The following is a 27,011-nucleotide window of genomic DNA, read 5'->3' on the forward strand; positions in this document are numbered from 1 at the left end:
ATTTACAGAGCAGCCATCAAGTGTTAGTGTTTTAGGTTTTTGACTAGGTTCGAGGTTTTAGGTCTGATAATTAACACCTCTGTTTTTTCAGAATTTAGCAGTAAGAAATTACTAGTCCTCCAGTTTATTTTTTATCAACTATGCATTCTGTGAGTTTTGCAAATTGGTATGTTTCGTCAGGCCAGGAAGAAATATAGAGCTGAGTATCATCAGCATAACAGTGAAAGCTAACACCATGTTTCCTAATAATATCTCCCAAGGGTAACATGTAAGGTGTGAAAAGTAACAGTCCTAGTATTGAGCCTTGAGGTACTCCATACTGCACTTGTGATCGATATGATACCTCTTCATTTACTGACACGAATTGATGGCGGTCAGATAAGTACGATTTGAACCATGCCAATGAACTTCCTCTAATGCCAACACAATTTTCTAGTCTATTAAAAAGAATGTTGTGGTCGATAGTGTCAAACGCGGCGCTAAGATCCAGTAGCACTAATAGAGAGATGCAACCATGATCCGATGATAGAAGCAGGTCATTTGTAACTCTGAGAGCTATGATAGACCCAGTGCTATGATACGGTCTAAATCCTGACTGGAAATCCTCACAGATACCATTTTTTCTAAAAAGGAACATAGTTGTGATGATACTACCTATTCTAGTATCTTTGACAGAAAAGGGAGATTCGAGATCGGTCTGTAATTAATTAATTCTTTGGGGTTCAATACTGTGGCTGACGGCTGCATGGTTACAATTTGATCTCTAATAGTATCGATTGATTAAGGCCTACGATCAATCAGCTTCCAAAACGTAGCACAAAACCTGTGCTGATTGAAAGAAAACAAGCTGATAAAAGACTGAATTTGTCTTGCTTTCCATCTAAACTTTAATAAATCAAGATGCATTTACTGGAGGTGCACAATGACGTGAGATAAGAAGTCTTGTTTTCTGAGAAACTGATCTAACTGAAGAGCGTTTATGATTAAAACATGAACTAATATCTGCAACTGAATTCAAAGAGAAAGCGGATTTATTTTTCTGACCCCAATGGCAGATATTTTGCATTTCAAGTACATGTATCTTGATTTACTGTAAGAATGTTTAGATAATCATTACTGGAAGACAAACGTAAAAACGACGGTCCGAAACTAGTTCATCTGAGTGCTGTATGAATGTTTGGGGCCTTTCTCTAACTCTCCCATAACCTGTGCCATGTGTTTAATATTAGATTATATCGGCCACATTAAGATTCACTCTAAAAGCGAGAGTGCGTCAAATCAACCCTGTCTATTTGTTTAACCCCACTAATGAAAAGAATACCCGTTAGCTTCCAGTGGTGCGATGCTGCGTCGTGATAGAGAGTCAACAAATACAAACGATCCCCTTCAGCCCATCGCTGGAGACGCTTTTACATAATTCATGAGGGCCGCGTATATCTCTACATCTGTCCTGAAACGTTACGCTCGGATCGGGTTTCTTCTGAAGCGCCGCTTGCCTCTCAGATGCAGATTACGCCCTTTTAGCTCTGGCCCTTTTATTATATTTCCTTTGCTCTCCGCATGTGGGAACTGCACACGGATGATGCTGATTTCTGCTCCCTAATTTGTAAGCAATTTCAGGCAATTCCGATCCATCAGGCGCGTGGCCTCTGGCCTCCGGAGCGCGAGACGAAATGCTGGAGAAACACTGATTCAGAAGGGAGTAAAAACGCTGCCTATGTGGGCAACTCGCATTGTTTCAAAACAGAACATGTACTGTCAGTTGTGTTCCTTTAATTGACACTGAAATAAAAAAAGATGCTTTTTTAACTCTCATAGTGCATACGGGTCCATTTTGACCCAGAAGAGATGCATACATTCCTAAAAAATGCATAGTTTTTAATTAGGAAACAAAACTTTTTACAATTTGTTTTTACATTTTTATAAAAAAAAAAAAAATACAAATTCATTGTCATGGTCATTTGGTGTCAAAAATACTTTTGTAAAATTATCTATGAAGTTATATTATTGTGAGAACTTTTATAAAATATATTTCAGCTTTCCTTCATATGACACTTTTGAAGTTTTGAGTTTTGTTGATGGACATAAATTTGTGCGTTTTTTTTGACGAACCATTGCAGCATGAAAATGTATCCTTTTTCCATCTGAACGTGGAAGTTTATACAAGTAAAATTAATATTGTGTTTGAAAATCTTTCAGAGAAATTTGTTGTTTTGTTAGAAATAAATATATAGATTTCATAAATTTGGACTGGTTTTGAACAATCATGAGTTTTTATACAATAATGTATTTAGATTTTTTTAAATATTTTTTCATTTATTTATTTTGCATCATATAGTTTTTTTGTGTGTGTTTCAAGTGTAATTTGAAATTTCAAAGAATTAATGTTTTAATCACCAAAAAAGGAGTAAATGCAGTAATGTTTTTCACGTTCACTCATTAATGAGAAGTTGCTGATAAGGTTTTAGTTGAAAAATATTAAGTTATGGTTTTATAAAATAACGACTCTGGGTTCCAGTGGACCTGGAATGTGAAAATAGTACAGATTGCATTAATGCATTATGAGGATTAAAAGCATCAATTGCTTCAGAATTATTAATTATTTAAAGCAATACAGAATTGACCCTGTAGATGTTCTGTTCTAAAGCACGGTGAGTCGCCTACATAAGCAGCATTTCATGGCCTATGGTGATTTCTGCTCCCTAATTTGTAAGCAATTTCAGGCAATTGGGATCCATCAAGCGCACGGTCTCCGGAGCACGAGGCATGAAACTCAATACACGCCGTATAAAAGGAAACAGTCGAGCTCTTCTGCCCGTCCAGATGTACAAACGGGCCTCGTCTTTCATATCACGTTCTTTATTACAAACAGCCTTTTTAATTGGACCCTATAAAACGATATAAAATCAATGCTGGAAAAGAGACTCAATGTGAAGCTGCAGCGTGTGATTTCTGTGCCATTTAAATATCACTGCATTCAGATCTTTCTAGTATCTCCACATTCCAGGTCTGTTTGGACCCAATTGTTTTATAAAACAGTTGTAACTTACATTTTTTTTTCAACTAAATCCATATTGTATTTGATTAATAGCTTCTCATTAATGAGTGAGTGCGGGGGTTAAATGTTGCAGTGTTATTACTACTTTTTTTTTTTTTTTTTTTTTTTAAATGAGTTAAATTTCAAATTACACATGAACCACACACACACACACACACACACACACAAACTATGCAAAGAAAAAAGTATATATTTTTTCAATGTTTATGAGAAGTCTTGTTTGATTATATGATGAAATTTACAAGATCTGAGAATTATCAGCATGAACCCCACTGGAATGAATGTAATTTAATTAAATTCCTTTAAATTCATTTATCTTAAGTGTTTATTTATGAAACCTATATATTTATTTCTAAAAAACATCAATTTCATTTGCATAAACTTTCACTTTCAGATAAGTGATCAGTTTTTCATGCTGCAGTGGTTTATCAATACACAACATTTGTTTATCAACACAAATTCAGTCCCAAGAGTGTGTGAGGTATGGGGAAAAGATGAAATTACTTCATAGATAATTTAATAAAGTATTTTTGACATCTAATGGTGCTCCATGCATATCCAGGTCAAAATGACCCGAACACGAATCTCTTGAAGAAAATATTTAAATCAGAAAAAAATAAATGTGTATTTTGAGCATTTTAAAGCATTTGCAAAGGTTGGTTGCCTTATTAAAAACTATGCTTTTTTATTTATTTTTTATTTGATTTCTTCCAGGTCAAAATGTATGTGCAACTTGAGTTAAAGCAGCAGAGAATCTGGTTTGAGCAATGATTTACTACTCATAGTGACTCTAAATATTCGTAATTTGTACTCAATACGCGCAGTATACAATCTCCCCGTCCGACACAAAGACGTCGCTCGTCTTTCCCAGCGATAACACACAAAACGTCTTTATCTGAGGGGCTTTAGACATCTGATAGATGAGTTCCCAGAGACGGACGCGCTTTCCTCTGACATGCGCTGAACCCGTAATCAGACGATCTGCTGCTAAAGTGTTTGCCTTTCTCCTCCAGTGGCACCTAAAAGCCCACAGAAGCGTCTCTCCCTGTCGCTCGGCCCCAATTTGTCATGAGTGCTTGTCGTCTGTTGGCGGGAACAGAGTCGGCCCCGAGCTCCATCTGGAGCCAAGAGAGACAGATGGGTCTGCCGCGGAGCCGCTTTGTGTTCTGTGACCCGGCTCGTCACGTGTTTGTGTCTTTAACCCCGTCCCGGCTGTGAAAGCATGAGATCCGGGAAGGCAAGTTCTCATTCGGTTTCAGTGTTTTGCAGTGATATGTAATGGCACAGAATCGCTGGTTATACAGTGCGTTTTATAGGGTCCAATTAAAAAGGCTGTTTGTAATAAAGGTGGTTATATTAGAGCATAAAGTCAGTCAGCTTCTCAAACACCTCTGACACTTTCACTAGAACAGAACACTGCTGGATCCAGCTCGTAAAAGAACATCAGCGCCTCGTCTGCGGCCTACATGATTACCTCCACTCCTTTACCTCTCTCTTTCTTTCTTTCTTTCTTTTTCATTTTATTCAATTATTTTCTTGTTTTATTTTATTTATTGTCATTTCTTAATTTTCTTTCTTTTCATTTTATTTTTATTTTTGTCTTTGTCCTTTTTCTTTCCTTTTATTTATTTCTGTTTTCCTTTGTCTTTTTCATTTTGTTCTTTTTATTTGTCACTTTTTTTTTTATTTAATGGTTTGTTCATTTTTGTATTTTCCTCCTTTTTCGGTTTTTAATTTTTCCCCCTTTTTCTCATTTCATTTTTTTTTCTTTTAGTTAATGTTTTTCTTTCTTTCTTGCTTTTTATTGAATTATTTTCTTATTGTTTTATTCTATTTTATTGTCATTTCTTAATTTTCATTCTTTATTTTTTATTTAATGTCATTTCTTTTCTTTTTGTATTTTTCTCTTTTCCTTGTTTCTATTTGTCTTGTTTTGTTTTATTAGTATTTTTGGTTTCTCTCTCTGTCTGTCTGAGCGGGTGTTGATCTCTTCATCATACCATCGTACCATATTTGGTTGTGGAGGCAGTGTTCTGATCCAGACCCTCGTCCTCGTCGCGCTCAGCGCTGGCTCAGACACACGGATCTGCTCGCGTCCGGCGGGATGTTTTTCAGCTCTGCTGTTGAAAGTAGCTGCTACTGATGTGCAGGAGGAGCATCTCTCTCCCATAATTCTACTTCCTGTAAACATGTCAGGCTTTCTCAGCAGCCAAATACATCACAACACGCCGTCTGTTTGCTTTGCTCTTCTGTTCCAGCGGACGATTGAGTTACGGCTCTTCACTCCAAACGCTGAATCAGTCATGTTTTATGAGCTTCAGCGCTCGAGGTCATCGCTTCAGCTGCGTTTCGCTGCTTTTGTGTCATCTCTGATCATGAATTCAGCCGGATATGTGTGAATGCAAACACATGAAGATGTTTTTCTCCTCGGTTTGACTCTAAATCCGCATTTTATCAGTAGTGGACTTGGAAAACCCACATCAAATTATCCCGTTTAAAATGCAATAATTATTTAATGCAATATTTAACTTTTATCAGTTTTTCTCAAACAATTCTTTGCAACTGCTTTTGTGTTTCCGATCATAAATCAGCAGAAACAAACATTTAAATGCAAATATGCATTAAATTTAATGTGGGTTTTCAATGCTGATATTTACTGCAAATCAATATAATAATGCTCTAATTATTTAATGCAATACTTTATTCTCATCAGATTGATTCTTTCTCAATTATATTATTTTGGATTATTTGAAAATTAAATATTTATTTAAAAAAAAAATATTTTACAAATATTTTTTAATGATTTTTAAAATAATGATTTTTTAAATGTTTAAATTATTTAAAAATAATATTTTAAAATAATTGAATGCTGTTTGTTTAAACATAGCTGCATGAATGCGTTGACAGAATCACACTGGAGCATCAGAGGATTCATTGTGACTCTAAACATGGCCAATTATGGTGTTTGTGTTTCATTCACTGGTTGGAGGGTCATGGAGATGAAGCTTCTGGCGCCCATCCACACACATGACCCGCAGAAGAGAGACGTGTGCTAAACGAACCCGCTCCTGCGCCGCTTCATCGCAGAGCGTGGCAGATTTTAACTTCCGAACGCTCAGATTAAGCAGTGTAGAGATCTGTCAGGACTAGTTAGTTAACGAGGAAGAGGTCAGATGACCACTGAAGAGCGACGTGTCGACGAGTCTTTACAGAAAGCCATGATGCTAATATTTTTAATATCTTAATGATTTATAGTCATATTGATCAGATTAGAGCTGTACGAAAAGTTACATTTATGACAATATAAACAATTCAAGCAGTTATGATTTACGTGAGTGTGCTGTATGTATGTCACTCAGTCAAACCAGACTTAAACCACTGATGTTGCGTGTGTGTGTGCACTTGCGTGTGTGTGTTAAAGAAAGATTGTCTGGTTTTGTGTGTGTGTGGGATTGTGGGTAACTGGTACGGTTTGTGCCCGTGACGGGGATTAGAGCTGTTTTTGGTGTGTATCTGAACCCTGTGGGTCACATTCACTTCCTCCTGAAGCCGCTGTTAAACCTCAACTTACTAAGACACGCGTCACATCATACCAGTGTTGTTTTAATATCATTGATGTACCGTTAGAGCTTTTAATGGGTTTTTTATATTTTCTATTTTAATTTATATTTTAGAGTTTTAAGTTTACTTTTGTCTGTTTTTGTCATTTTATTAGTTTTTAATTGTCTATGTAGTTTGAAAGTTTTTTTTTTTAGCTTGGTTATTTTAATTTTAAAGTTTTAAGTAATTGTTGTTGTTTTTTTGTTGTTTTTTATTAATTTTTTTATATAGTCTGTACAGTTTTTATAAAGTTTTTATTTTATTTTGGGTATTCAATTGACTTTTTAAGGTTTTATCAATTTGTTTGTAATTTTTATAATTTATATATTGTCTTTATAGGTTTTTTGGGGGTATGGTGTAGAGCATGTTGTGAGGGTATGATGTAGGATATGGTGAGTATGTTGTGGAGTATGATGTAGAGTATGGATAGGGTATGATGTAAGATATGTTGAGTATGTTGTAGAGTATGATGTTGAGCATGATGTAGGATATGGTGAGTATGATGTTGAGTATGGATAGGGTATGATGTAAGATATGTTGAGTATGTTGTAGAGTAAGATGTCGAGTGTGTATAGGATATGCTGTGTTGTAGAGTATGATGTTGAGCATGATGTCGGATATGGTGAGTATGCTGTGGTGAGTATGTGTATGCTGTCAGTCGCTAGAGCACCTCTTGAGATCAGGGGAGTGAGGTTTTACCTGCACAGCACTTTACCCGCTGGCCTCTGCTACACATACTCATCATACTCAACATCATACTCTACAACATACTCTACATATCCTACATCATACTCTACATATCCTACATCATACTCTACATATCCTACATCATACTCTACATATCCTACATCATACTCTACATATCCTACATCATACTCTACATATCATACATCATACTCTACATCATGGCCTTTAGCCTCCTTGTTAGAGCGCCTGCCTCCCACGCCGGAGACTGCGGTTTGAATCCCGCTTGGAGCAGGTCGAGGACCGCAACACATGTATAGGGTATGATGTAGGATATGTTGAGTGTTGTAGAGTATGATGTAGGATATGTTGAGTGTTGTAGAGTATGATGTAGGATATGTTGAGTGTTGTAGAGTATGATGTAGGATATGTTGAGTGTTGTAGAGTATGATGTAGGATATGTTGAGTGTTGTAGAGTATGATGTAGGATATGTTGAGTGTTGTAGAGTATGATGTAGGATATGTTGAGTGTTGTAGAGTATGATGTAGGATATGTTGAGTGTTGTAGAGTATGATGTAGGATATGTTGAGTGTTGTAGAGTATGATGTAGGATATGTTGAGTGTTGTAGAGTATGATGTAGGATATGTTGTAGGGAATGATTTAGAGTATGATATCGAATATGTTATAGATGTGTGGAGTATGATGTTGAGTATTATGTTAGAGTATGGTGTGGATGTCTGGGTCAGTAACGCTCTCTGTTCCTCTCTCTCTCTTCATGTTGTTTCTCAGGCTGAAGGCTGCGGAGGAGTGTTTCCGACAGGTCAAAGAAAAAGCCACATACAGCGTCAAACCCAAACACGCGTCTGGAATCGTAAGCAACTTTATTTACAATTTACATGTTTCAAAGCAGCCTAACTGAAAATCATGTTTTTAATGTTTATAAAATCTTCATGCCTTTTATAGTCTGAATTATAATTAGAGCAATATAAAAAATCAGTCAGTTGAGATTTGCTATGTAGTGTATATATATCGCTTTAGGTGAATGCGGACAGTGTTGTATATACTTACAGTAGTTCTAGGTTGGAGTTATTAATTCGTTGTGCATATGAAACCTGTAAGGCTTGTTTGAGAAGCTTAATTGCTATTAGATGATGTGTTATCACTGACACAGTTAAATGATGCCATGGAAAGACTCCATGAATGTCTGTTGAGTGATTTAAGGAACTCGCAGTGGCCAAAAACACTGACACTGAGAGATTCCTGAACAGAATTGTTAGTCTTGATCATGCAGTTGCAAGAAAAAACTATTATGAGATTAAAAAGTCGCAATTACCTTGTTTTATCCTCTATTCAGTGGCGGAAATGGGCTTCCGTAAGTATCACATTTTGACTAGAGTAAGTGTATGAGCTCTAAAGCTTTGACTCTTGAGTCTCTCCAGACCTTTATAAACGTGTTTCCAGTGAGCTATGAGAAATTCAAACGGAGATTTATTTTCAGGATGTTGCCATTTGTACAGATGAAATTGAGATTGAGAGCTGAATGGATTGAAAGTAGCATGAGATTATACTTTCATTAAATGAGCCTCTTTATTTCCTAACAGAAGGCAAAGTTGGGCATGAAGATCTGAGGCGGATGTGGACTGACTCGTGTCGTTTCATCTGTAAATCGCTCTCGCAGCATCTTCAGTGTTACTCTGCCATCTGCCGTACCACACAGGAAGTGATCCGCCGTCTGAATGTGATGTCATATCCTGTATCCTGACGGATGAACATATCAGATGTTACATATCACCGTACATACTGGAGGACTGAAGCAATATCATCAAAACAAGGTTGTTTTATTTTTAACCGACGAAAAAAGGCAAGAGAAAGCGAGAGTATCTGGATTTCTGATGCGTCTTTATTTTAAACATTGGCACAGTCACATGCTTTTAAACCAACACTAGTTAGTGCAGTTTAGTGCTCTAGTCATCAGCTGGTTTAACATGTTCAAAGCACACTCCAGTCCTACAGGACCTGAAAGAGACACTCCAGTATGTACAGTACGAGTCAAATCAGTCAGCGGCGAACGTTCAGGAATCTACTCAGTGTTTTTGTGAAATTATGCAATATTGTTTTCTGTTTTTGCTGCATCCACACATTCACTCACTCACTCACTCAATGTATTTAAGAGGATGTTTTTTTAAATTAATGTAAATTATATTAACATCTTTATGTAGCATTGGTTTGTTTTTAGCATGTGCGTGTCGGAGGTGTGGATGGACGTCTGCGCTCCATGTGCAATAACTGTTTGTATCTGAACGTTTTGAGAAGAGTGTAATTTATGTAAAATAAAGGGATTAATAAATTCAGACATTTTAATTTATTTCACACGATTGGAGATTTACTTGCATATTCACCATGGGATGTTTTCTAATCTTATGAACGTCTTCAGGATTGAATTGTGTCTCAAACAAGCATTTTGTTGGTTATTCAGACACTAATAAGAGTTCAGAGCTCTCAGCTCAGTTTAACACATTTTAAAGGGACGTTCACACCAAAAACTTCCACTCAAAATGACTGAAATAAATTTCAAATAATATGATTAACAATATGGAAAATGCAAAAGAATCTCTCGTTTTTCCTCCCCAAATCCTCATTCACGTCTCTTTTTATGTGGATGTTTTACGATGTCATTTTCTACCCCTTTTTCACTTCTAATCCCAGTGTTTACTGGAAGGTTTCTGAAGCAGGAAATACAGTTTGTCAAACTGAGAGAAAGCTCTTTTTTGAAATATCCATCACTCTTCCAGATAATTAAAATAATGCTCGTAGGAAAAAGGTTGATATTAGCGTCCACACAAACGAACGATAATATTGTAAGTGCACTTAAGTTACATTCTGCAAAATCGCTCTGAAAGTAATCATTATATTATGGAAGCCCGTTTCTGCCACCAGAATAAAAAAGGTAATTGCGACTTCTCACAATTCTAAGTTTTATAAAGTTTATATCTCACAATTTTCTCAATTCTGAGAAAAAGGACATTTGCATGCAAGAAACTCAAAATTGCAATTTAGAGAAAAAAAATCAGAATTCTGAGTCTATATCTTAATTGATTTATCTCTCAATTCTGAGTTTTCATCTTGGAATTGTTTCTTTGTTTGTACCATGAAACACATAATAAAGGTAATTGCGACTTTTTTTTTAATTGGACAGTTCTGACCTTTTCTCACAATTGCATGCTTATATTTCACAATTCTGGCTTTTTTCTCCATTTTGCATGATATAATCTCAAATTAATTAATTTTTTTTCTCTGAATTCTAAGTTTGCATTTCGTAATTTTAACTTAATCACAATCCTGACCTTTTTTTTTCTCACAATTGTGTTTTCTTGAATATTCAGACTTTTGAATGTCCGAGTTTATATCTTGCAATTGTAAATTGCGAGAAATTCAGAGCTGTGAGAGATAATCCCAGAATTGCAAGGAAAAAAGTCAGAATTATATAGTTGCGATGTGCACTCCACTGTTCTCTTATAGTTGCAGCGATTATTGAAACTTTGTTATAGTTATTGTTCTTAGTGTGGGAGGGCCTTAATACCCAGTACACCAATTTTCCCCACAAATCTGCATATTTGCATTGGATCTGCGTTGAATTGATTATCAAACATAATAATGTGAATCTTCCAGGATTTTTAAATGGTGCAAATCAAACTCCACTGCAAGATAACTACTAGCCAATGGAGAAAAACCAACCAGATTAAACCACATGAAGGCTAGTTTTCCCATGTCAGCTTTAGATAAACCAGACTGAACCCCTAAAAGATCAGAAGACGCGAATTGAACTCAATAGTTTTAATATAGACTTCAGTTTTTTCTCTACATATATATACTTTTGCTGTACCATATTTCTATAGAATCTCTATAATCAGTCTAGTTATGCATGTTTGGTGTTAACTATCACTGATCATCACACAGGCGGCAGCAGCTCCTGCATAGAGTCCAGTGTGGAGTCATTTCTCGGCACGTCAGTTAGTTTTCACACGCTCTCTAGTGACCGATTATAACCTTGGTGACCAATGATGACTGATAGTCGCCAACGATGACCGAGAGTGACCAATAGTGTCCGATGGTGACCGATAGCAACGAATGATGACTGATAGTGACCAATGGTGACAATAGTGTCCAATGGAGACCAGTAGTGTCTAATGATGACTGATAGTGACCAATGATGACTCAGAGTGAGCCATAGTGTCCGATGGAGACCAGTGGTGACCAATGGGACAAATGATGACTGATAGTGACCATTGGTGACCGATAGAGACCAATGAAGACTTATGGTGACCAATAGTGTCCAATAATGACCGATAGTGACCTATGATGTCCGAGAGTGACCAATGGTGACCAATAATGTCCGATGGAGACCAGTAGTGTCCTATGATGACTGATAGTGACCAGTGGTGACTGATGGAGACCAATGGTGACCGACAGTGACTGATGGTGTCCGATGATGACCAATAGTGACCAATAGTGTCTGATGGAGACCAGTAGTGTCCTATGATGACTGATAGTGACCAGTGGTGACTGATGGAGACCGTTGGAGACCAATGGTGACTGACTGGTGTCCGATGATAACCGATAGTGACCAATAGTGTCTGATCGAGACCAGTAGTGACCAATAGTGTCCAATGATGGCCAATAGTGACCAGTGGGGACTGATGGAGACTGTTGGAGACCAATGGTGACCGACAGTGACCAAAGAAGACCTATAGTGACAGTGTCCAATGACTGATAGTGACCAATGGTGACCAATAGTGTCCGATGGAGACCAGTAGTGACCAGTGGAGACTGTTGGAGACCAATGAAGACCTATGGGTGACCAATAGTGTCCAATGAGAACCGATAGTGAACAATGTCCAGCAGGACAGTCTTAAGATGGCGTGCTGAAGCCTTGCAGTCTTTCAGCTCAGATTAGCAGCAAGTGTTTCCAGCGAAACGTGGTCACGATCTCACTGTTTCACAGACTCGGACATGCTGACGGACATGCAGCGGCACTGCTTGACGCGCTGGATCTTGCGGTAGCGGACGTCCGGCTGCAGGTCGGGGCAGTCGAGCTCCACGGTGAGGCTGGTGAAGCGCTGCGGCCTGCAGAAGGCGCAGGACTGGAAGGACTCCTGCTCTTTCCTGACGTGCCGTGGGATGTAGAAGGAGTTGCACTGGCCGTAGCAGAAGCGATTGATGACGGTGCGGCTCTTGCAGCCCTCCTGACTGACCGTCTGCCGCAGCGGCTGAGTCTTGCACCAGTCGCTCTTCAGGTACTTGCGTTCCGTCACCACCAGAGCTTCCTGGCTGGAGGCCAGCACTTCCTGTTTGCGTGTGCGCCGGTCGGAGGTGTTGGAGTTGGTCTTGTAGGGCGACGGGATGGATCCCTGCGGTCGAGTTTTTCGGCCGGCGAAGGCAACACACAGCAGGCCGGCGAGCAGCAGCCACAGCGCCACCTTACAGCTCATCCTGGAACAGACAGAGAGAGAAACATCAGAATCCACATCCCGTGTCTGATGGGAAATCATGAGATGAGCTCCTGACCCCTCATCATTACACACACCTGTGAGTACAAGATCACCCATCAGCAATATAACTCTTTTGTTGCTTAATACAGGAAAGACTGAACATTAAGTGCTTTTCTACTGAAAGTCTGTTTATTTCACTAGTTGAGCTCCAAATGACAGACAATAACTAAAAGACTCAAACTCCAACTCTGATTTAATTATGTAGTTGAGGAATATGGTTAGGGTTAACTAGACTAGGCTTATGGTTTAGGGTTGGCACATCACACACACTATATTTATATATATTTATTAGTGCTTTCAAATGATTAATCGCATCCAAAATAAGTTTTTGTTTACATGAGTGTGTACTGTGTATATTTATGTGTATATATAAATACAAACACATGCATGTGTTTATATTTAAGAAAAATATGCTGTTTATATATTAAATATATTTATATATAATATAATAATGCAAATATATACATGTGTGTGTATATATATATATTTTCAAAATATATACTGTATGTGTGTGTATTTATATATACATAATTATACACCGTACACATGCATGTATTATGTAAACAAAAACTTTTATTTTGTATGCGATTTAATCATTTGTGACCCTGGGGTATATTTGTAGCAATAGCCAACAATACATTGTATGGGTCAAAATGATAAATTTTTCTTTTATGCCAAAAATCATTAGGATATTAAGTAAAGATCATGTTCCATGAAGATATTTTGTAAATTTCTTACCGTAAATATCTCTCAACTTCATTTTTGATTAGTAATATGCATTGCTAAGAACTTCATTTGAACAACAGCACTAATATTTATAGTTATAAAATAAAACTGACAAAATTATTGTTAATTTCTCATCATTTTAATTCTATTTGCTTTGCTCCTTACATTCAAAGTCAAATTGTACTCTCAAATACTTCATTTCCCAGAATACATCACTTGAGTTTCTTTAGATTGCATTTCAGTAAATTCCTGTTGCTGTTCAGATCGCAGTGTATGAGGCTCTACATAAACCACAGCCCAGTGCCACAGCGTCGAAAAGCATCTTTACACGGATCTGATGCTCGTGAAGCTCCAGACTGACAGCAGAGTAATGCAGGAGCTCTTGACCTTGACACGAACAACAGCCAGAGCCCACCGTAAGCAGATAAAACCAGAAAAACCTCTTAAACACTGCTAATTCTTTGAAGAGATGGAACAAGTATGACTCCACTGACTCTTACAACGCCGTCCACTGCTGACACAAGTGAGCTTCATTTACACATGCAAGACACTACAGTATATCACACACACACTCTCATAGTCACAACACAAACATTCACTCACAAACATGCACACTCAAACATGCGCACACACACGCACTCATTCACAAACACGCACACTCTCGCACACATGTTTGTTTTAGTGGTTTACGGGGACTCTCCATAGGCGTAATGGTTTTTATACTGTACTTACTGTATGTGCTATTGTCCTACACCAACCCTACACCTAAACCTACCCCTTACAGGAGACTACAGGCATTTTTAGATTAAAAAAAAAAAAACACCATTTAGTATGTTTTATTAAGCCTTTTGTTTTACGGGGACATAGACAGTGTCCTCATAAACCACCTTCAAATTGTAATACCTCTGTCATACCCATGTTATTATACACATTTTATCCCCGTAAACCACAAAAACCAGTACACTCTCGAACATGCACAAACACACTCGCGCTCATTCACAAACATGCACACACACACACACACAAACACACTCGCGCTCATTCACAAACATGCACACACACACACACACAAACACACTCGCGCTCATTCACAAACATGCACACACACACACACACAAACACACTCGCGCTCATTCACAAACATGCACACACACACACACACACAAACACACTCGCGCTCATTCACAAACATGCACACACACACACACACACACACAAACACACTCGCTCATTCACAAACATGCACACACACACACACAAACACACTCGCTCATTCACAAACATACACACACACACACACACACTCGCTCATTCACAAACATGCACACACACACACACACAAACACACAAACAAACACACACAAACACACTCACTCACAAACATGCACACTCACATGCGCACACACAAACACACTCATTCACAAACATGCACACTCACATGCGCGCACACACACAAACAAACACACACACACACACACTCACTCATTCACAAACATGCGCACACACACAAACACACTCACACACACTTACTCACTCGGTCATTCACTCACACACACACATACACACACTCACACACACACTCACATTCTTGAACTGATTTGCTGAGTTTTGTGTCCAGCATGAGAACCAGCTTCTCGACGTGTTTGTGTGACACGCTCGTCTCCAGCTCAGCTCCACACTCACATTCACACACACTTGTTTTCTAAACTAAAACCACAAGAAATGGATTTCTCTCGTTTGGATGAAACCGAGTTAATTACTGCAGCATTCCTGCCCGTTACATATCAGTCTCTGTGAAAATCCACAAGACGCACACATTATCCGTCTATTGTTCTGTCGTCTTTAGTTCTATTTGTTTCTTTGTATTTCTGTGTAGATAGATACAGGTACACTTGGGGTCAGAAACAGTCTTTAACTTCAATTAGAAAAGGGCAGATATGAATAATGGGTCGAGGTGTTAAAAGTAAATGTCCTGTTCAACTTTGTTGTGTGATGACGCACAGATCGAGTGTGTCGAGTCATGCCATCTAATGAGTCAAAACATGTTCAGTGGGACTTTGTTATATGAACCCACAGTTCTTTATGGCTTGGTTTGACTGAATCTCTCTGGGGTCAAAGCGTTTTTGCCCTGAGCTTTCACTTTGTTTCCTGTGAAGACAGGAAGTCACAGATTAACTTTAATTTGTCACTTTGTCTGCAGTCAGCAGAGTTTCGGCGGCAGAGAGCGAGCGATCCGTCAATCACGCCGGACATCTTTAGCACAGATGTGGCATCGCCGGAAGGAAAAACAAATCTGAGTGATTCATTCCCATAAACAAAATATTTACAAAGCAGCTCTTTGTCGTGAATCAAAGCTCCTCGCTTTCATCCCAGAGAGCGTCAAGGTTGAACCTTTCATGTTCTTGATTAGAAATCTCCAGGAACGAGGGGCTTTTGTTGTTCCTCTCTGGGAATCTCATCTATACTGCAGGGCTGTTTGCGTAAAGATGATGAACGAGGGTCGCTGCTTTAGTGTTTGGGATTCGGCGTTTGATATCGCGGCCTCGCTGCAGACGCCTCGTAAATCTCACGACGCCGAACACGCTCCGTCTTCAACTCCTTGCCTTCTGTTGCACAAGACCTACAGCGTCACTGAAGTGTGTTTAGGAGTCGATGACTGGAGATCCGTCTCTAACTGCTGATGGTGGAGATGCTTGTTTGATTTAGTCATTCGGAGTCGGAATGCACACGGGCTAGTTTTGAGCTACAGACACAAAAATTGAAATGTCGATTTTGGTCAAATTTGAGGCTTTCACACAAATGAGTTCCTTACGCCCTCGTCTAGTGATCCCAGTGATGCAATTACACATCTACATTTATCTTTATTTGTATGTTTTCTGAGAGGAGTGTCTTTCTCTCTGCTCGCTTCTCGCGCGATCCCGAGACACACTGTATACACAGAAAGACCGTGTTTAAGTAGGCTATTCACACAATCTATGAACGTTTGAGGAAAAACACCTGATGTGTAACAGTATATTAGATCCGTGCAGTACAGTAGGTGTTAATATATATATGCAGGCCGTCTGTCGCATTCATGTTAATCTAACAATAAAAGAAAAGATTGTTGCTTTTGTAGTTTTAATAATCTGTTTATTTGTAATGAACACACAGAAGTGATTTTTACACTTTATTTTTTGTTTTTCTTGAATGTTTAGATGTAAAATGAGAAAAGTAATGCACTGTTTCTTATTTGTTCAATTGTTGTTTTTTTGCAACTCTTCTTATTTTTAATAACAAAGATAAAATAAAAAAATGTGTCCCTGCAGCACAGAAGCAGTCATAAGCAGCACAGCTATATTTGTAGCAATAGTCAACAATACATTGTATGGGTCAAAATTATACATTTTACTTTTACGCCAAAAATCATTAGGATATTAAGATCATGTTCCATGAATATATTTAGTAAATTTCCTACTGTAAATATATCAAAACTTCATGTTTGATTAGTAATATGCATTGCTAAGAACTTCATTTGAACAACTTTAAAGGTGATTTTCTCAATATTTAGATTTTTTTGCTCCCTCAGATTCCAGATTTTCAAATAGTTGTATCTCAGCCAAATATTGTCCGATCATAACAAACCGTACATCAATGGAAAGATTATTTAAATGTGTATTTTGAGGGTCTTAAAGCTTTGGCAAAGTTTCGTTCCCTTACTAAAAACCATCTGAGGGGAAAGGAAAGGTCATGACCTTCGTTTAGGGTCGAGGAAGATGGGAGGGGTCACAGGAAGTGACACAAAAACCAGCCAATTACACGCTTAGAAAAAAGGTTCACTTGGGTTCTGTAGCTACAGAACCTTTTCTTCCAAGAGTGAAGATAGCCTGCCATAATATAAATCTATATAAAAAGACTGATAAAACAGAGTTCTGACTGATTCTGATCAGTTGAGTAGCATTAAAAATTGAAAATGCTGAAAAACAACACAAAAATACACCATTTGGTCACCCATGAGCTTATAATCAGACAAACTAAATGGAAGAATAATGAAAACATAATAAATAGCACACTTCTGACAGACTGTTATCAAACAGTCCGTCACAGACGAGCGGCGCTTTCCAAACACAGCTAATGTTCACAGCCCACATCAACCGCAGTACACTCCTGTCACCCAACACACACACACACACACACACACACGCACCCCAGCTGGAAGGCTTTGTTTCTGCTTGTGTAACTATTCTAATGTATGTGCAGATCCACCAGAAACGTTCAGAAAGTGCCTCCAGATACTCCAACGATCTGATTGAAGGGTTAAAGTGGTGTGTGTGTGTGTGTGTGTGTGTGTCGTCTAGTTGTAACTGAGTTCTGAAGCGAGTTGTAATTGATTGTCTTGGTCGATTATTGTTGCTGTGAAGTCTAAGGGGTGTTCAGCTGATCCTGCATCAGTAACTCCTGCCGGTGTCTCTGTGTTTGACCTAAACATCAGATAGATGAATTCACAGCTTCTGATTTCAGAAATATCAGTCTGACTATGAGCTTCAGACTCGATCTCAAAGCTTTCAGCTCTAGTATCCACTGTGATTCTGATCTGCTGCTTCTGACACTATCAGACCTGCTCTACATATGATCCTCATGTCCATCTGTGTCTCTGCAGTGTTCAGTCAATTCAGTTTAGAATCCATTTGAACTGTTAGAGCTTTTCCACATTCACTTCATCGAGAATAAATGAGATGCACTGGAAAAGTAATCATTTAAATCATTAAACACTTTTTCTTGGTTATACATATATGTGACCCTGCAGCACAGAAGCAGTCATAAGCAGCACAGGTATATTTGTAGCAATAGCCAACAATACATTGTATGGCTCAAAATTATACATTTTTCTTTTATGCCAAAAATCATTAGGATATTAAGATCATGTTCCATGAAGATATTTTGTAAACTTCCTACCGTAAATATATCAAAACTTAATGTTTGATTAGTAATATGCATTGCTAAGAACTTCATTTGAACAACTTTAAAGGTGATTTTCTCAATATTTAGATTTTTTTGCTCCCTCAGATTCCAGATTTACAAATAGTTGTATCTCAGACAAATATTGTCCGATCCTAACAAACCATACATCAATGGAAAGATTATTTATTCAGCTTTCAGATGATGTATAAATCTCAATTTAAAAAAATTGACCCTTATGACTGGTTTTGTGCTCCAGGGTCACACATGTTAAGAAAACACTCCATTTGATCATTTTGCAAACGTTATGGAAACGTTACTTTTGAAAGTTTTCTGAACATTCTGAAACAACATTCTTTGAACGATGTATAAATGTCTTTGTGCTAACATTTATTAATGACTTTAATGCTGTGGAAATTGAACTTATAAAAACAGTTCTTTTAAACATTAAGCACTTTTTCTTAGTTGTACAAACATTAACATTCCATTTGATCATTTTGTAAACATTATGGAAATGTTACTTTTAAATGTTCTGAAACAAAGTTATAATAGTTAAATAATTCTTTTAAACATTAAAAAATGTTTTAAAACATTTTTTCTTGATTTATACAAACATTTAAGGAACATTTTTTAAAATAATTTTGCTAAATTTTTAAATGTTCTCCGAATCAAGTAAAAACCATCAAATGTCCAACTAAAACAGAAATAAAATGTTCCATGAATGTTGTTTTTGAGATTAATACTATAGAAATTAATAATCTTATTAAAAATAATTTTAAACATTAAAAAAAGTTATGAATAACTGGATTTACACTTAAAAAAAAAAGAAAAAAAAAAGTAGTATCTTTATCCATCTAGTTAATGGCCTCAAAATGGTCAAACGTCAGCAAATGAATCAATATATGGCTAGTTGTGAGTGTGGTTATGATTCTAAAATCATAGCAGAGTATATTTGTGGTGAAAGCAGTGTGTGAATGAAAGCTCTATAAATCCTCTTTCACTCAGTGCCGGCTCGAGCGCTCACCGACCCGCAGAAACGGCCCTAATCGGATCAAACACTCCAGCGCAGACCTGGCAACCTCATCACAACCTCATCATTCCCAACCCGAGCGGAGCCTCACCTGGACGAGTGTGTGGTCAGAGACGGATCCAGAGTCCAGGAACGCCGGCGCCGCTCAAGCCCATGGACGGAGCAGACCAGAGCCTCTGCTGCTGTTTGTGACGGATCCTCTCAGACTGATGCTGCTTTCTGGAGGAGACTCTATAAATCTCTCTCTCTCTCTCTCTCTGTGTTTGTTTGAACTCTGCTTTCTGGCTCGTCTCCGTCACTCGCATGTGGATCTTATCACACTGAGAGCTTTCTATTGGCTCTGATCAGCAAACAAATCATGCCCCTCTCTCTCTCTGGTCACTCCTCCTCTTTATACTTTCAGTTTTCAGCTGTTTTGACTGCTTTCAGTGAACTGACTCTGGCTTTTTCTGCTTACAGACACCATGCAGGATCAATCAGATGTTTAATTTCATTACAAACAAGAAGAAAAAAATCAGAATAATAAATAAGATCGTAATGTTTTTAGTTTTGCATAAAATTTCTTGACGTTTAATTCCACAAGATTAAATAATCCTGATGATCTTCAGACGTTTTCATGCTTTCGTGTGTTTTCTGATGGTGTGAAAGATGCTGGAAACCGAAGAACTTTAAACACAACAATCACAAAATACTGTGAAACATGCAATATTGAGAATCAAATGCACCATGAAATTTGTTTTTTTCAAAGCTGATCATTGAAAGAAAATATTACTTTTGCAAGAAAATACCTTCTCGTTTTTTACTTCAAAATTTCATGTTTAATGCGTTACTTATTGTTTCATTGTAATTAACTGAAACCATTTTTTCAATTTAGTTTTCACCAATTATTGTGTCTTGTGAAATGAATTATAAAAATGAAATGTAATTCATAAAAATCCCTCTTTTTCAAATTTTAAACATTTTGCAGTTTCTAGTATGTGAATGTATGATCAGGACTATTTCTTTCTTTGTTTATGATTTCAAATTTGATTAAGGTTTTTCAGGAGCTCTTGCAACTCTATAAAAGTTGTACAGAGTTGAAATATTTTTCTCATTTGGTCATAATTTGATTTAAACTGCAAAAGTTTGAACACTTTCATACTGACTGCTGTTTGTAATTGTGTTTTTGTTGCAGCGTTTCTCAACATGCTTCCATATAATATGGAAGTGTTGGAAATATATAATATTTACAGCACTGTGTAATTGTATGAATTAGTATGCAATGAATGTGTTTCTGGTGTTAGAATGTAAAAATATAGTTACTGGTTTGACTAATTTTCCTCGGCTCGTATCCTAACATCTGTCTGGAAACTCTATTGAATTGTATGAATGAAAGTGATTGTGTAAGATTCTCGCTTTATTAGAGCGACACCTGCTGGACACGAGCTGTTTGTTGCTTACTGACGCGTGAACTTCTCCTTTAAATAACGCGACGCTCCGCGACATTTCTCCGGCGACTGCGATAAATCCGCCAAAGTGCTTTAACGCGTCTTCTGAAGTGTGTAAACGACCATTTAAAAACATTGGTTCAGTAAAATGTGCTAAAATTCGTTTTAATTCAACCACTCTGTCGGATTTTAAGCATTTGGCGGAGAAATGCTGAATTTCTTCATTAAATTCTAACCGCGCTTAACGCAAGCGGGACTGAAGGAAGCGTCGCGTTATTTAAAGGGGAAGTTCACGCGTCTTTCAATTCTTGCACATTTACATGTTTATTTTCTGTGTCCAGATCTCATGCTCACGATCAGATTTATTATTATTTTCATCATCCGCCTCTTTAGTCTCTTCATGTGATCAGAAGAACTCCTTACAGTATTTTCAAAAGTGAAATAAAATGTGGAAATCTAAAACTGATTTTCTATTGATACACTGATGCAAAAAATAGAAATGGCCTTTTTATAGGGCTAGTTCACCTAGAACTCAAATACCATTTTCTTTCCTTCGTTATTTTTCTGTGAAACACAAAAGGAGACATTTGGGAAATATCAGTTATTTTGTTGTTGTTTTTTTGGTAGATGATATAATTTGTTTTTTGTGCTTAGTGTATTATTATTATTATTATTATTATTGCAGATTAAAATTGAGTTATTCTAGCAAATTTAAATTGATGTAATGTTAATTAACGTGCATTATCCCAGATCTCTTGACTTGGAAAAAGGTTTCAAAAAACTCCAAGTAAAAGGCATAATTTATGACAGTTTATTAAATATGTTACAGTTCCACTCTATATTGTTTTTGCAATTTGAATTATTTGAATGTCAAATCCTTAAAAAAAAAAACATTGGTTCTCATATATATATATATATATATATATATGCATGTGAATTTCTCTTATGCTGAAGGCGTTTAAATAAAGGAAATGAGATCTATAAGAGCTCTCTTTTTAGATGCTGAACATCTTACAGATTTCTAGAATGGGTTAGGGTTAGGGTTAGGGTCTACTCATGCTTTAGTCTGTTCCAAAATGTTAGAAAAATAGATGACGAAAACTCAGAAATCACACAAATGGAATTATGGGAATGATGTAGTAACTTCTAGAAGAAACTGTACAGCATTTACAAAACTGAAATGAACATTTCTCATTTATGTCATAAATTGTGTTTCACTGGCAAACATGAGCTGATTTTGTCACTTATTGATTATAGTCCAAGCAGAGGGAAGTGTTTTGATTTAAAGAATTATTAAAATTAAAAGTCAATATATAATTTAGCAATGTCAAGCTTTTAATAAATGACATGGCAGAAAAATTAACATCAAAATCAACTCTTTTGAGAATGAAATGAAAGAAAGGTTTCTCATGAGAATGAATCGAAGCCAATCATGACTGAACCGCTGCGATTCACTGCCCTCTGCTGTTCAGAACCACACAAATGATTCTTAATGATTCACTGAGTCACTTTTAATCTCCAGTCCCTTTATTTATGTAACACTGGATTTATGTACAGAATCTATATCATAAATGCAAGAACCCAGACCGGATGAGCTGGACGAAGGTTTCCGTTTCTCCGCCGAGAATCTTTGGCTCACAGTCGTTTTCTGAAGAAATAAAACTCAAATGAAATACTGTGTGGCGTAGATGTCAGATCAGATCATCTTATCTTATGAGTCCAGAAATGAACATTACCGTATGGATGCTGGGTCATGTTTAATGTACAGATGGCAAAATATAGGTGTCCAAATATTATTATTATTATTATTATTAGCGTCCATTATACTGTACATCATCCAAACACATTGATGTCTGTATCAAACGGCAGTGATTGTATGAGCGTTGACGTGTTTCTGATTCTCCGGATCTGTACACATTTACAGAAGCAAAGTTTACAGAAAACAACAAAACGTTCTGAGATATAAAAATAACTATAAGAGCTCAGATGGGGTGGAAGTGCAAGAGGCAAATGAACCGTAAGAAAGGCAGGGGTTTCAGAATGAAGGATCTTCGATGGCTTTCTGAACTGAAGTCCGTGTGAAGCTCCAGAATCAGGAGAAGTGTGTTGCTCATGCGGTGATGGATCTGCTCTGTATAACGATCAGCATTCATGTACAGACGAGTAACGTGATGATTGCGTGATTTTACAAGCGCTGATGGCATCTGAGAGAGAAACAGCAGAAACACATCAGACAAACCTGCTGGAGTCAAAATAAAATCAGTGGAATTCAGCTTCTCTGCTCTTTCTAAAATATCAAGGTGGGAAAAAAGTCAAGGTCAAGGTTCTTCAAAAAAAAAAAAAATAATAATAATAATAATTTTCTCTCCAATTTTTTCTTCACGAAACAAAAACAGGTACAATTTTGTTCCCCAATTTTTTTCTCAATTTTTCTGTCTTCAATTTTTTTTTCGTTAACTATTTTAAGGTGTCCTTTTTACACGTTACATGTATTTACTATTATAATAACAATAAATTATGCATAATTACATGCAAGTAACACTAAACCAAATCCTAACCATTTAGTACGTACATGTAGTTAATTAATATTACTCAGTACTTAAATCTACTTACTTGTACTCAGTACCTACTTGTTACACTGTAACAAGGACACCTTAAAATAAAGTGTAACCTTTTTTTCTCTTCAAAAATATTTTTACTCTCTTCAAAAAATACATTTTTCTCTCTTTGTTTTTTTTTCAACATTGGTAACAATAAGGTTCCATTTGTTAACTGTATTTAATGCATGAACTAACATTAACTTACAATGAGCGATACATTTACAGTAATTATTCATCTGTTAATGTTAGTTAATAAAAATACAGCTGTTTGTTGTTAGTCTATGTTAGTGCAGGTACATTAAATAATATCAATAGATACAACTTGATTTTAATAATGTATTAGTAAATGTTGGAATCATTAAATCATTTAAATGCTTTAAAAGTAGTTTTCATTGTTAGTTTATGTTAGCTAACTAACTAATGCTAACGAATGGAACTTTATTGTAAGGTGTTACCAAAAATATTGTAAAAAAAAAAAACCTCTTACATTTTTCTTTCTTCAATTTTTTTTTCTCTCAACAAAAACATTTTTACTCTCTTCCTGCTTTTTGTCCCGTCATATTTCTTCCCCCCCACTCTTAAAAACTAAGACATATTTTTCCACCTGGTTCAGTAATATACAGGTGCTGGTCATATAATTAGAATATCATCAAAAAGTTGATTTATTTCACTAATTCCATTCAAAAAGTGAAACTTGTACATTATATTCATTCATTACACACAGACTGATATATTTCAAATGTTTATTTCTTTTAATTTTGATGATTAGAGCTTACAGCTCATGAAAGTCAAAAATCAGTATCTCAAAATATTAGAATATTTACATTTGAGTTTGAATAAATGACCGTCCCTACAGTATAAATTCTGGGTATCTCTTGTTCTTTGAAACCACAATAATGGGGAAGACTGCTGACTTGGCAATGATCCAGAAGAGGAACATTGACACCCTCCACAAAGAGGGTAAGTCACAGAGGGTCATTACTGAAAGGTGTGGCTGTTTACAGAGTGCTGTATCAAAGCATATTAAATGCAAAGTTGACTGGAAGGAAGAATTTGGGTAGGAAAAGGTGCACAAGCAACAGGGATGACCGCAAGCTTGAGAATACAGTCAAGCAAAGCCGATTCAAACACTTGTGAGAGCTTCACAAGGAGAGAACTGAAGCTGGAGTCAGTGCATCAAGAGTCACCACGCTCAGACATCTTCAGGAAAAGGGCTGCCAAGCCACTTCTGAACCAGAGACAACGTCAGAAGCGTCTTAACTGGACTGTGGAGAAAAAGAACTGACTGTTGCTCAGTGCTCCAAAGTCCTCTTTTCAGATGAAAGTACATTTTTAATTTCATTTTGAAATCAAGTTCCCAGAGTCTGAAGGAAGAGTGGAGAGGCACAGAATCCATGTTACTTGAAGTCCAGTGTGAAGTTTCCACAGTCAGTGATGATTTAGGCTGCCATGTCATCTGCTGGTGTTGGTCCACTGTGTTTTCTGAAGTCCACAGTCAACGCAGCCATCTACCAGGAAATTTTAGAGCACTTCATGCTTCCTTCTGTTGACAAGCTTTATGGAGATGCTGATTTCATTTTCCAGCAGGACTTGGCACCTGCACACACTGCCAAAGGTACCAAAAGCTGGTTCAATGACCATAGTGTTACTGTGCTTGATTGGCCAGCAAACTCGCCTGACCTGAACCCCAGAGAGAATCTCAAGAGGAAGATGAGAGACACCAGACCCAACAATGCAGAAGAGCTGAAGGCCACTATCAGAGCAACCTGGGCTCTCATAACACCTGAGCAGTGCCACAGACTGATCGACTCCATGCCACGCCGCATTGCTGCAGTAATTCAGGCAAAAGGAGCCCCAACTAAGTATTGAGTGCTGTACATGCTCATACTTTTCATTTTCATACTTTTCAGTTGGCCAAGATTTCTAAAAATCCTTTCTTTGTATTGGTCTTAAGTAATATTCTAATATTTTGAGATACTGATTTTTGACTTTCATGAGCTGTAAGCTCTAATCATCAAAATTAAAAGAAATAAACATTTGAAATATATCAGTCTGTGTGTAATGAATGAATATAATATACAAGTTTCACTTTTTGAATGGAATTAGTGAAATAAATCAACTTTTTGATGATATTCTAATTATATGACCAGCACCTGTATACATTTTTGTCCAACTTTATCCACATACATACAGTTCACTCATGTAAAGCCATGTACACTATACAGCAAATCTCAACTGCTTGATTATTCATATCGTCATAACTGTAACTCTATTATTGTCTGGCTCTAATCTGATCAATGTGACTATAGTATACGATATTAAGATATTATAAACATTAACATCATGATTTTCTGTAAAGCTGCTTCAAAGCAATCTGTATTATGAAAAGAGATACACAAATAAATTTGACTTGGCAGATTATTATCATTTAATCACATAGTTAACATTATTTTTATCACTATAAATGAGATACTGGAGAAGATGTTTATCATTCAGTTCATTATTCATGTTCTGATATTTTAAATAATGCAAAGTATGCTGAGGTAATTGAAAGTCTCACCTGTGATTCAGACCCTAGAAAAGATTCTTGCTTTTCTGTGAAAGAGAAGAGAAAGAGCTGATGAATTGAAAAAAAAAGTTCAATCAATGAAAGAAACACTGAATTCTAAATCACCGACTCTATGCTGAGTATCTACTTCCCCGTATACTTCCAGTAGCTTACAATTTAATTACTGTAAACCGTATTGATTTTTACAAACAGAGAGATTGTGCTGGATTACATAATCAGATTACAATAATTAAATACATGTAATTAGATTATATTACATTTTAAAACACTTAAAATCAGATTACAGTTACTTTTTTATTGATCACTTAATATTCACAAAATGGCAATAAAATATTAATAATTCACTGATTCTCCTGAATTCTTTTATTTTCTATTTTAAATTTTCCTTTCTAAAAGGACTATTGCTTATTTATGTTTTGAAAGTTGGCCAGGTTTGTGGAATTAAATAAATAAATCAAATATTTCATCGTTTTTAGGAAGTGTTTTATTTGGATTATTGTCATTTTGCATTTTTATTTATTTTTATTTAATGTAACGCAATGTTTAATGCCCTTCATGTTCTTGATAACAAAGAATGGAATATTATTATTTATCTTTGTATTTTTATATCATTATGGAACAACATTTTCACATTCAAGGCAAGTTTATTGTATACACAGTGGTAATTCAGAGCTTTACAAAAAAAATAAAATAATAAAAAATAAAATATATATATATATATATATATATATATATATATATATATATATATATATATATATATATATATATATATATATATATATAAAGAAAATAGGAAAATATATACTACATTATAAAATAAAATAAAAA

General features: G+C 36.5%; 3 protein-coding genes and 1 long non-coding RNA gene across 9 annotated transcripts in view; 2 read left to right on the forward strand and 2 right to left on the reverse strand.

Moving 5' to 3' along the window:
• The window catches only part of fmn2b (formin 2b), a 57,446-nt gene extending 47,737 nt beyond the window's left edge, over positions 1-9,709 (forward strand). For all 4 annotated transcript variants that reach the window (XM_058793563.1, XM_058793565.1, XM_058793564.1 and 1 more), the window contains 2 exons: positions 8,134-8,215; positions 8,946-9,709. In XM_058793563.1, the coding sequence (XP_058649546.1) occupies positions 8,134-8,215; positions 8,946-8,972 (109 nt within the window). In that variant the 3' untranslated portion in view covers positions 8,973-9,709. The remainder of the gene's footprint in view (positions 1-8,133; positions 8,216-8,945) is intronic.
• A 152-nt stretch (positions 9,710-9,861) lies between these two features.
• Positions 9,862-21,055, reverse strand: grem2b (gremlin 2, DAN family BMP antagonist b). The gene is made up of 2 exons (XM_058793568.1): positions 19,676-21,055; positions 9,862-12,834 (listed from the first exon to the last, which is right to left on the reverse strand). The coding sequence occupies exon 2, from the start codon at positions 12,831-12,833 to the stop codon at positions 12,333-12,335; it is 501 nt and encodes a 166-aa protein (XP_058649551.1). The 5' UTR covers position 12,834; positions 19,676-21,055; the 3' UTR covers positions 9,862-12,332.
• On the forward strand, positions 12,803-19,689 carry LOC131550994 (uncharacterized). Its single transcript, XR_009273677.1, has 3 exons — positions 12,803-12,930; positions 13,883-14,142; positions 19,560-19,689. It is a non-coding gene; the product is annotated as an uncharacterized LOC131550994 (long non-coding RNA).
• Positions 21,056-21,948: 893 nt separating the features above from the next.
• Positions 21,949-27,011, reverse strand: part of rgs7b (regulator of G protein signaling 7b) — a 57,486-nt gene continuing 52,423 nt past the window's right edge. Inside the window, exons 17-19 of one of the 3 annotated variants that reach the window (XR_009273687.1) lie at positions 26,172-26,206; positions 23,028-23,215; positions 21,949-22,919 (exon numbers count right to left, since the gene is read on the reverse strand). Coding sequence is in view for 1 of the 3 variants with exons in the window: in XM_058793572.1 (XP_058649555.1) it covers positions 26,186-26,206 (21 nt within the window). In the remaining 2 variants the exon portion in view is untranslated. Of the gene's footprint in view, positions 23,216-26,171; positions 26,207-27,011 lie in introns of all 3 variants that reach the window. The other 2 variants (XR_009273686.1, XM_058793572.1) reach the window with 2 other exon arrangements.

The sequence above is a fragment of the Onychostoma macrolepis genome, chromosome 12 (assembly GCF_012432095.1).
Source record: "Onychostoma macrolepis isolate SWU-2019 chromosome 12, ASM1243209v1, whole genome shotgun sequence".
In the NCBI taxonomy this organism is placed as follows: domain Eukaryota; kingdom Metazoa; phylum Chordata; class Actinopteri; order Cypriniformes; family Cyprinidae; genus Onychostoma; species Onychostoma macrolepis.

Coding starts and splice junctions, on each gene's coding strand:
- grem2b (XM_058793568.1), bottom strand. CDS start 12,833: ATGAGCTGTAAGGTGGCGCTGTGGCTGCTGCTCGCCGGCCTGCTGTGT.